At 32.3% G+C, this 12,618-nt stretch overlaps 1 protein-coding gene across 1 annotated transcript in view; it reads right to left on the bottom strand.

Moving 5' to 3' along the window:
* LOC111423960 (Syntrophin-like 1) overlaps window positions 1–12,618 on the bottom strand; it is a 167,661-nt gene that overhangs the window by 15,896 nt on the left and 139,147 nt on the right. The window contains exons 3-4 of the mRNA XM_071201409.1: window positions 2,999–3,201; window positions 2,118–2,457 (exon numbers count right to left, since the gene is read on the bottom strand). Of these exons, the coding sequence (XP_071057510.1) occupies window positions 2,118–2,457; window positions 2,999–3,201 (543 nt within the window). The remainder of the gene's footprint in view (window positions 1–2,117; window positions 2,458–2,998; window positions 3,202–12,618) is intronic.

The raw sequence follows: 12,618 nt of genomic DNA on the forward strand, positions 1-12,618 counted from the left end.
TACAACCAACCCAACATATCCCCCCAGGTTAAACGAGGATAACAAAACAACATGTCATTTTGTTATTGCAATAACTCTGGATCCCATGGACATCATACCCATCCCTTATTATGATACCCATAACCTTTAAAAAAAACCCCCCTCTTCCACCCTATTTTTTAAAAAAAGTGGTTTTAATAATTATTGCTGTATGCGTTACAATAATTCGTTACTATCCTCAAATTAAATTTTGATTTCAAATATATTACCAAACGAGAAAAATAAAATATCCCCAAACAAATTGACACATAACCTCAAACTAACTTTCACAACTCCATGACGCCTCAATTATCTAAAATGTTTTAATCTTTCATAATCACAACTTAAAGGAATCATTTACATGATCTAACGGTAGGAACAAGTGAGGAATTGCCAAATGAATGAATCTAATGTATATTTTGTAAGGAATTGACGTAAGTTTTATTATTGTATTAATTTAAGAATCCACTTAATTTAGCACGTTAATCCGAGATTTATTTAAGAAAATTTGTATTTATGTAGGATAACTCCTGAAGATGCTGTATAAACACAGTGAAACCGGTTGAGTGAAAATTAAAAATAAAAATCCATTAAAGTGCAAAAACCGAAGTTTAATCTTGCAAAGATTCTGTCCCCCTTTACAGGTAACACGGATTCGTATGTCAGGGATTCTACACATTTTGTGGAATCGGTAAAAGGTGTAAAGCTGGATGCTGGGGATATGTTGGTAAGTTTTGATGTGGAATCCCTTTTTACTAGGGTACCAGTTAAGGATGCTGTAGAGGGTCTTCGCCGAAAATTCATTCCGGAGGGTTTACCAGGATACGTGCCAGATCTGGTGGAGTATTGCTTAACGTCGACGTATTTCAGCTGGAAAGGAGAATTTTACGAGCAGTTCGAAGGGGCAGCCATGGGATCTCCACTATCGCCAGTTATAGCTAATTTCTACATGGAATTATTCGAAGAGGACGCTTTGAAGAAGAGCCAGTGGAAACCAAAACTATGGCTCCGATATGTGGATGACACGTTTGTGATATGGCAACATGGTCAAAAACGGCTCCAAGAGTTCTTGGATCACTTGAACTCTCAACATCCTATGATTAAGTTCACCATGGAAACAGAAACTGCCAAAAAACTACCTTTCCTAGATGTGTTGGTCACCAGGACTACAAATGGAGATATAGAACTTGGTGTATACCGAAAGAAGATCCATACCAACAGGTATTTACAGACATGTTCACATCATCATCCCCAACAGAAGAGGTCCGTGATCCGTACATTATTTCAGCGAGCAGCGAGACTATGTGAAGGAGAGAACTTGAAGAAGGAGCAACACTTTCTACGAGGCGTGCTGCAGAAGACTGGATACACTTCGAGGGACATCAACCAGGTCATCAAGCAGCGAAAGCAGAAAGAGGACACGGTAAGTACAAAACCACTTGGATTTATCTGTCTTCCCTATGTTTCAGGTGTAACGGAACGGATTGCTAGGCACCTCAAGAAGAACGACATCGTAGTGCGGTACGGCACGGTCAGCAAAATTAGCCAAGGACAAACTAACTCCATTAAAAGGAGCGGGAGTCTATCGACTATCGTGTAGTTGTGGGAAGGTTTATGTTGGCCAAACTGGACGCAACGTCGAGTGCCGCATCAAGGAGCATGAGAGGGATGTAAGGCTGAAGAAGATCCAGCAGTCGGCGGTTGCGGAACATTGCCATGCAGAGGGGCACCGAATGGACTTCGAACAAACAAAGGTGCTGGCTAGGGACAACAGATACTACCAAAGACTGACAAGAGAAGCCATAGAGATTCACCGACATAAAAATAACGTCAACAGAGAGGATGACTGGGAGCTTAGCAGAACATGGAAGATGGTGGTGAACGCGAAGACCTCTTCCCGCCTCACACCGGACGCGACGCAATTAGTTATTAATTAGTTTTTCCCACTTATATATAGTTACCGATTTTTTGATCTCGTCACTTCGAACCAGTTTCTGAAGAAGGTTGCGAAACGTCAAACCTTTTATTAAAAGACGCACGGCAAAACCCGAAAGTTTCTAGTTTTAGTTCTAATCTTAGTTTAATAAAAAATTTCTTACTACACATAAGCTCCCTCTGTGTAACAGCACTTGCATGACTTCCATTGACGAGAGCTTTCGCCCATCCAGCAAGATCCCTGTGGGTTTCAGCTCGCAAATTGTGAGTAATAACGCCATCGGAAGTCGCGCAGCGTATACTAAATTCCGGAAGCTCGGCTCTTTTCCCGATTGATCCAACCAGTCGAGTTGCTATAAGGGGGTAAGCTTCTGCTGGGGCTTTCCAAGCTTCACCTGACCATGGAGCGCTTTCGTATAATCTCAATTCGCTGTCGGTTACCGCCGCAAAAATGGAATGCCATCTATCCATATCATCGGAACTTTCGGAACTTGACATATTATTCTAAAAATTAATAAAATCTAAAAATCCACAAAAAAATTACTCTAAACCCCTCTATTTTTCAGTAAAAAATAAGGAAAACGATCGCGTTTCAATCAGATAATAATGTCGTGTTTGGACTCATTTTGAAGGATTTTTCACGTAGATTACGATTCTTTTTAAATAAAATAGTTTCATTGAGTTCTATTTATTCAATAAATTCCGTTATGACATATTTATTGTTTGCGAAATGGGTGTAGGCTCGTTATTGTTGTTTTCGTTAGTCCGGAACGTTTGTGATTAAAAGCGTTCTAATAAATCCGGGACTGATTCCATCGCTTAACGAGCGGGGGCGCCGTTAACTGTAAATATGCCAACGTGGGACCGTATCGCATACGGCGACAGATGCTGCAATTGAAAACGCACAGGTTCGCATCCATAAACAGCCACCCAAATGGGTGACATTTGAAAATAGCTACACAGAATTCTCATAGATAAAAAAAATAAACAGCGCCATCTATTGATTGGATATGGGCGTTTTTTTCTTTTTGAATTAATGATTTACCTCTGATCTGGGTCTTCTTAATAACCAGCCTATGTGACGAAGATCCGGTATTGCTCTGGACGCTTCATGTAAAGCCGCTGTGGTTAAAATGGCCAATGCGGAATGTAACGTGTTAAACCAAGCGGCAGCTTCGCCTGGATCTGAAGCTCTCAGCACACAGCTGTGGACCGCATCCGGTGAATGAAGCTCTAGTATCCTTGCCTCTGTAATAAAATATAATTTATAACTAAGTTTGTGATGTAAAATTCGATTTTTTGGAAAAGCTTCATAAAATTTTCATTAATTAATAATAAAATCATCAACTTTTCAACGAAACTGTCAATTTTTGAATATCACGTTTTGTTTTTGAGATACACACATTTTTCATGGGAAAAACAATTCCTTGGAAAACTTTAGAGAGAATATATCTTTATTCGGTTATGGACCTACATTTGTAGGTCTTTCCGCCGTAGAACATTATTACAAACTATTTATAATTTTTATGTACAGGGTGGTTCAAATTCGATGTCCGAATAGGCTATCTCCGAAACTATAAGAGTTAGAAAAAAAGTAGCTTACATGTCATGATCTCGTTTTTCGAAAAATTGCTAATGCCGAAAACCTCAAAGCGCTATCGTCTTTTGTTTTTCCCCTAGAGGCCAAAATTGAAAATATCGTAAAACCAACAAGTGCAATTATCTTGGTTATTATTATAGGTGGAGTATTATAACTAAGACATTATATGGACACTTTTTTATAGAGAATTTGATGACGTAGTCAAGAAAATTTTTTTGTGTTTAGATTTTGAGATATCATGACAATTTTCGTTTTTTTAAATGGAAACAACCACTATTATTCGCTTATTAAATTCGTTATTTTTTTCTGATTACAAAAATATGGGGTTATATAGGTCTATTTCTTATTGTTTTAAAATAAAGCTAAAAATAAACTTCTCTTTTAGTGTTGTCGAAAAAATTAAATTTACAGTTTCCTGTAAATTATAACTAAAAATTAAAAAAGCATATTTCTGATATTTGAAACAAATATATTTGTTGAACTGTTTAATTTATATATGTTTTACACAAAAATTGGAATAGATTGCATTATTTCACATTTTTTTTTACGATTTAATATTATTTTTAAATGACTTTAATAAATTATAGAGATAGATGGCGCTCAAATGTTTTTTTTTTTTTAATTCAAATAAACATAGCAACATTCAAAAATTTTCTGAAGTGTCACTTTAAAAATCCTGTTTTTAAGATCAATTACGAAAAGTTTGACATGTTAGAATGTTACATATTAAAAAGTTATTTGTTTTTAAATACCAGAAGTTATTTTCGTATTTAATTGTTAACTTTTTAGATTTTACCTACCGCCCCGTAACTTACAGGAAACTGTAAATTTAATTTCCTCGACGACACTAGATGGAAATTTTATAAAAAAAGATTATTTTTAGCTTTATTCCAAAACAATAAAAAATAGACTACACTTACAGTTTCCTGTAAATTATAACTAAAAATTTAAAAAACATATTTCTGATATTTGAAACAAATACATTTGTTGAACTATTTAATTTATATTTGTTTTACACAAAAGTTGGAATAGATTGCATTATTTCACATTTTTTATTAATATTGATATTAAATGACTTAATTAATTATTGATAGATGACGCTCATATATATTATTTTTTCCTATTTTTTTTAAATCCTGTTTTTTAAGATGGATTACGAAAAGTTTTACATGTTAGAATGTTACATATTAGAAAATAAAGTAAATTTTATATAAATTTTTAGTAGAATAATTTTTAGTTATAATACCATAATTTACAGGAAACTGTAAATTTAATTTCTTTGGCGACACTAAAAAAAAGTTTATTTTTAGTTTTAATCTAAAGCAATAAGAAATAGATCTATATAACCCCATATTTTTGTAATCAGAAAAAAATGTGAAAACATCAAAGCGCTATCGTCTTTTGTTGTTCCCCTAGAGGCCAAAATTGAATCGTAAAATATCGTAAGATATCGTAAAACCAGCCAGTGCAATTATCTTGGTTATTATTATAGGTGGAGTATTATAATTACGACATTATATGAACACTTTTTTGCAAAGAATTTGATGACGTAATTTTTTCGGGTTTAGATTTTGAGATATTATGACAATTTTCGTTTTTTTTAAATGGAAACAACCACTGATTATTCGCTTATTAAATTCGTTATTTTTCTCTGATTACAAAAATATAGGCTTTATTATATCATATATAATAAAGCTAAAAATAAACGTTTTTTTAGTGTGGTCAAAGAAATTAAATTTACAGTTTCCTGTAAATTACGGCACTATAACTAATAATTAAAAAAAACATATTTCTCCAATCCAAAACAATGCAATCCATTAAATATTTCCGTATTAACAGTTGTTGTAATCAACATAATTATTTGTTTTTAAATATCAGAAAAATAATACCTCGTAATTTAAATATTGCCCCTTAATTTACAGGAAACTGTAAATTTTATTTCTTCAACGACACTAGATTGCGTTTAGAAATTTTATAAAAAAAGATTATTTTAAAATTTATTCTAAAACAATAAGAAATAGACCTGTCGAACCCTATATTTTTGTAATCAGAAAAAAATAACGAATTTAATAAGCGAATAATCAGTGGTTGTTTCCATTTAAAAAAACGAAAATTGTCTAATATCTAATACTAGTTAACATAAAATATCACTATGTTGCATGCTTTTATTGCACTAAAACTAGAACTAACACTAGACCTAGAACTAGAAACATTCGGGTTTAGCCGTCTTGAGAGACGTGCGGCTAAACCCGAATGTTTCTAGTTCTCGGTCTAGTGTTAGTTCTAGTATTGCACTAGCACTATCATTAAAACTAACATTAGACCTAGAACTAGAACTACAACTAGAAACATTCGGGTTTAGCCGTGCGGTTGAAGACGGCTAAACCTGAATGTTTCTAGTTCTAGATCTAGTGTTAGTTCTAGTTAATGATGTAAAAAAAGTAACAATTCGTTATACGAGTACTCGTTACTTCGCGAGATTCGAAGTAACTGTTACCGTATCACATCGGTACCAGTTACTTTGGATCTAACAGTTACTTTTTCCAAAGGCCAAGTATTGTTGGATAGGCGAAAGTCGAAATGCGCAACAAAATTTATTTTTGCATTGCAATAATAAGCTGTAATATCTTTTATTGTTCTTTTAATATTTTTATTTTATTTTATTATTGCTTGTTTATAGAAGAAGTTTTGTTTTCCATTGTTAATGTGTTACTACTTTCAAATATTTTTGTTATATAATAAGTGAAACGTAAGTTATTAATAATTAAATAATAATAATTAAGAAAAATTCTTCGTTATAATATACAGTGAAAAAGTAAATCCCATAACCTACACTCTATTTTTTGATATTAGTGCACAGTGCATAATAGCGTAACAAACACAATATAATATACGTACAGTATTTGTTTTCAAAAATAAGTGTAATATAAAATAAATTCATATAAGTATGTAGTCCAACTAAAACGAGTAATCGAACCTCGAGCGCAAACTAGTACTGGAACCTCAAGCGCAAACGATTACTTGTAACGAGTAACGAGTACAAAGTAACGAATACTTTTTCTGAAAATAACGGATAGTTACAAATACTAAAAAGTAACTAAACTTTACATCACTAGTTCTAGTTTTTATTGAATAAACATATACAACATAGTAATATCTTATGCTCACTAGCGCTACCTACCACTGCCACTAGAACTATCACTAGACCGAGAACTAGAAACATTCGGATTTAGTCGCACGTCCCTCAAGACGGCTAAATCCGAATGATTCTAGTTCTAGGTCTTGTGTTACTTGTAGCGATAGGGCTAGTGTGAAACTAGAACTAACACTAGACCTACAATTAGAAAGTATCGGGGTTAGCAGTGCGTCTGTAGACGAACGTTTATAATAACATCACGATAAAGTGGTTGAAAGGACATATCAGCATCAAAGCTGATCAACTCCACCCCGCATCGAGCTTTTTGCGATAGATAGGATGAGACTGCAGTAGGTGTCTTTGCAAAGAATACTCTGCTCTACCCTAACCGGAAGAGATCTACTCAGTTCCTGGGAAAATCAAAAAGTGACTTGAGGTTCCTCACCCACTTCCTGACCGGATACTTTACGTTACGTAATCACATGTTCGTAAGCACTTTGAAAAGTTAACAAATTTCAACATGTAGTTTTTAGATTTATTATAAACAGTGGTTTTTATTTTTTATACAGCAAGAAATAAACACATCATCGGAAATGATGAAAATTTTCAGTGTTTATTTTAGTAATACCTACTATAAAAAAGTCGATCGTCAATGAACAGTTCAAACGTACGATTAATGGTGTAATAATTTCAATTAACAAAGCCGTAACAGTTTCGATTCACGGCGAATTATATTCGCAATTTCGCGTGGTACCAACACGCTTAGGCCTAATATTAAATCAGTTCGAAATAATTGTGGCAATTACCCCGTTCGAACCGTTACGAAATAATTAATTTTCGCTTAATTAAATCACCTGACATCACCAGGCGGTTTCCAAATCAGAAAATCAATAAAACCAAACAACTAATCGTTGATCTTTATTAAAAATTTTTAAAATGATCCCAAACACAACGGATTTACTTATACTATTATGTAATAGGGTCGATTTTTGACTATTTCTTATTAAACTAAAAATGTTAAGTAAATGAAAATAAAAAGTTATAAAATATATTCGTCTCGATACATTTTCGTATTCAATTCGTGTATCTGTTGGAATATCGGCTTCACAAATTACGTTTTAGAAGACTTCTTCGCGGGTGTGTACGTTCTTGAAATTGCACTCCTCGCTCGCGTTTCTCTTCTATATTTTAAAACGTGTGACACGTACACTGAATCGTGCTATATAACAAACTTCTCCTTCTCCTTTTCTCGCAAACTTTTAGATATCGATCTTGGAACGGCGACGCGACGTTCCTCGCTCTACATGCGTGTGTTTCCACTTTATATAGTATAGGTATGTGTGTTGTGTGTGTGTGTGAGTGTGAGTGAGTGCTAGAAGTTTCCTGACTTGCCCGAGAGACTGTTGCTGCTCCTTTCTCTACTTTGGAGAAACGTTTAGCGTTCCATTTTTAAAATTACTAAAGTACTAAAAGATTTTTTTTTCGGGAAAAAATTAAAATCTGGCTCCTCCGCCATTTTGTAACTATTAAAACGAATTGTATGTATGTAGCTTCACGTGAGGGAGAATTCCTTCACAGCACTCAGGTCCCAGCGGGCCCTTTGTACATCCCTACAAGGTTTTAATGAACGTTAATATAGAACAGAATGGTATGTTCTTTATATTCGAAATTTGGGGCCATGGTGCACCAAAAAGTGGATTCCCTTAAGTATGCTAGGTTGGGTTGGGTCAGAAACAAGTTTGAAGTGAAGTTTTTTCAAAAAACGCACGGCTTAATCTCAAAGTTTCTAGTTCTAGGTCTAGTGTTAGTTCTAGTGATAGTGCTAGTGTTAGTTCTAGTTTTAGTTTAAGACAAAGTAACACCTTGTTTCTGTAATTTTTGGCTACAATCCTATTCTAACCCTTCTTACCTCCTAACACCTTTTCCCAACCCATCTTTAATTCTAATATTTCTGAATAACAATATAAATGAAATCATCTCAACATACAGAAATTAGAGAACCGACAATAAAATAGAAATAATTTTATTACAAACAAATTTTGAAGATATTTTATAAATATTACTTTAAATTTAGAAATGTTTGGATTCTGATTTGTAACAAATTCAACATAAAAGATAATTTTCATGAAAGTACAGGGTGGTTCAAATTCGATGTTCGAATAGGCTATCTCTGAAATTATAAGAGTTAGAAAAAAGTAGCTTACATGTCATGACCTCGTTTTTTGAAAAACTGCTAATGCCAAAAACCTCAAAGCGCTATCGTCTTTTATTTTTTCCCTAGAGGCCAAAATTGAAAATATCGTAAAACCAATAAGTGCATTGGTTATTATTATAGGTGGAGTGTTATAACTACGACATTATATGGACACTTTTTTACAGAGAATTTGATGACGTAGCCAAAAAAAAATTTCGGTTTTAGATTTTGAGATATCATGGCAATTTTCGTTTTTTTAAATGGAAACAACCACTGATTAATCGCTTATTAAATTCGTTATTTTTTTCTGATTACAAAAATATAGGATTCGACCGGTCTATTTCTTATTGTTTTGGAATAAAGCTAAAAATAAACTTTTTTTTAGTATGGTCAAAGAAATTAAATTTACAGTTTTCTGTAAATTATGGTACTATAACTAAAAATTAAAAAAACATATTTCTCCAATCCAAAACAATGCAAGCCATTAAATATTGCCGTATTAACAGTTGGTGTAATCAACATAATATCATAATTATTTGTTTTTAAATATCAGAAAAATAATACGTCGTAATTTAAATACCGCCCCTTAATTTACAGGAAACTGTAAATTTTATTTCTTCAACAACACTACTTATATTGCGTTTAGAACTGATTATTCGCTTATTAAATTCGTTATTTTTTTCTGATTACGAAAATATAGAGCTTGACAAGTCTATTTCTTATTGTTTTAAAATAAAGCTAAAAATAAAGTTTTTTTAAGTGTCGTCAAAGAAATTAAATTTACAGTTTCCTGTAAATTATAACTAAAAATTAAAAACAACATATTTCTGATATTTGAAACAAATACATTTGTTGAACTATTTAATTTATATTTGTTTTACACAAAAGTTGGTATATTAGTTATAATATTCCACCATTAATAATAACCAAGATAATTGCACTTGCTGGTTTTACGATATTTTCAATTTTGGCCTCTAGCGGAAAAACAAAAGACGATAGCGCTATGAGGTTTTCGGCATTAGCAGTTTCTCGAAAAACGAGATCATGACATGTTAGCTACTTTTCTTCTAACTCTTATAGTTTTCGAGTTAGCCTATTCGGACATCGAATTTGAACCACCCTGTACATACATATAGAAAAAATTATAAATACATACAATTTCATATATATATGTCGAAGACTATACATTAATACCATATCAAATTTAACAACTTATTATAAACCATAAAGGCAAATGAACGAGAGAAACAAGATAAATAGCACCTTGTTTCTGCAACTTTTGTCTATACTTCCTATCTTACATGCTAACACCCTTACATTTCCAACCTACCTTCAATAATAATTTTTAAAAGATAAATGTAAATAAAGACGTATCACCTTTCAAGAATTAAAGAGCCAACTTTAAATTTGAAAATAAAAACATTTAGGCCCACTTTTACCACCTCTTGATAAATTTATCCAATAGATAAATTGGCGCTCTTAACCAATGAGAGCGCTTAAAACCGCTGTAACCATGGTAATTATCTATCGGATAAATTTATCAAGAGGTGGTAAAAGTGGGCCTTAAAGTAGAAATAACTAGACGTACAGATATCAATGATACCAACTGATCAAAACATAATGCATTCATCACATAACCACAAAATAAACACACCGCATTAAACAAAAAGTAACTGGAAATAATATTTAATAATCAGTAAGCATCACAGAAAATATCCAACGGATTTTAATTATGTTTGTTATATTTTGTATTATTTTTATCTTAATGAAACTAATTTCGATAACATATAATAATTTAAAACATGATTTAGATAATAATAAATATTTTGTAATTGTAACAGGATTTCTTCCTGAAGATGAGAATAACATCGTTAAAGTACAAATAAATAACCCTTCATTTCCAACATAGACACTATGTTAAGAAAACATAACAATAATTACAATATCATAGTTAGTACGACTTTTTCACTTTATGAATATAAGAAATAAAATAATTACAATCCTACGAAAACCTCTCATCTAATTTTACAATACATAAATACCCCACCCATATAGACGATAGAACAAAACAAAAAATGACCAAAAAACAAATTAAGGAGGAGATTAAGAAACACTATTCAAAAGTAAACGACATAAACATCAAACTTTACCAATTTTATCAAGAAATTAATTACTTTAAATTTAGAAATGTGTTTGGATTTTGATTTGTAACAAATTCAACATAAAATTTATATCCCTAAATACATCCCATAATATAAATACAGCCTTATAAATCAGCAATTATGGCAAACATTTTTTGCCATAAAAACAAAGCCAATATATTTTTTTTTTACATTTGTTTCTTCATCATGTTCAAAATACATTGTTACATGAATACTTTGGCGTTAAATCCTTTCAAATACATAATACAGGTGTCTCAGCGAGACCGGTCATTAGACGTTTCTGGGGTTCTGGCGAAAATAAAAATTTGAGAATTCAGACTTAAGTATTATCAATTACGATCTCTTCGACTAAAATATTTTCAGATTTCTTGCACTTCCGGTTATACCGGAAGTCGCCACCTACTTTATTTTTTTAAATGGAACACCCTGTATATTTTTACATATTTGGATTTGTCTGTTTTCAGGGTTTATAAATAACTTTACTTTTTGCAATTTGATACGGCCGTTCTCGAGTTATTCGAATTTTTCTAGAAAAATCTGCTCCAGCAGATATTTGTTCAAAAAATCAGAGAACACTCGATTTTTGGGATATCAATTTAGGATTCAGAATATGCTTAAACAACATGATGGAGTATGTTTTGGTGTCGAGAACGGTTATCTAGAACGTTTGGTCACTTTACTATGGCACGTTAACTTTTCAAAATTTGGAAGTACCATAACTTCATTTTTTTAAATGGCACCCCCCATATTTTATTACTTAGTCGTCTCATTTTATATGTCCCATACATATGTCCCATACCTAACATTAATAGTTTAGGAGATAATTAGAGTTTTTTGGAAATGCACACATATCATATGGATATTTAGCCTAGTGTGCCATGAAAAACAAGCCTTCTCAATGAGTTCTTGTCAAAGACTCACTTGTTTACGTCACTTGATGCATGTGAACAAATTATTATCTGTTATGTCCCTTAATATTAGTACTGAAAAGAGTTAAAATCGATAACAATAACGAAAGTAATATTTACACAAATCAAGAAATTCTTAATTTATTTTTTATTCATAAAAAGCGCGACAAAATTTGTAGTATGATTCCTAGATCTTCTTTGGCAGCTCTAATTGAGGTGTTCGGACTGGGCTTGAAATAAGCCAAGGCATTCACCTCTTCCGTTGCATTATCTACTACATTTTTTGGTCAGTTTAACACGTGATTAATTCGTCCAAAATGCAAAAAATTTGCTTCTATTCTTTTAAATTTATCTTTTGTCATCGGAGGTAAATGCGGATAATTTTCATTAAACATTCTGCAAGTTCTACTAAGAACTTTGTCGCACTTTTTGTGCACAAAAAATAAATTATGGATTTCTTTATTTGTATAAACATTATTTACGTTATTAATATCCATTTTAACTGGTTTTAGACTCACAAGCATCAAACAACGTAAATCAGACTTTGACGTTTGTCAATAAGTCATTAAACATTTGTTTTCCATGGCACACTAGGTTAATATCGATATGATATGTGAGCATTTTTCAAAAAACCCTAATTATTTCTCAAACTATTAATGTTAGGC

Source organism: Onthophagus taurus, chromosome 1 (assembly GCF_036711975.1).
Source record: "Onthophagus taurus isolate NC chromosome 1, IU_Otau_3.0, whole genome shotgun sequence".
In the NCBI taxonomy this organism is placed as follows: domain Eukaryota; kingdom Metazoa; phylum Arthropoda; class Insecta; order Coleoptera; family Scarabaeidae; genus Onthophagus; species Onthophagus taurus.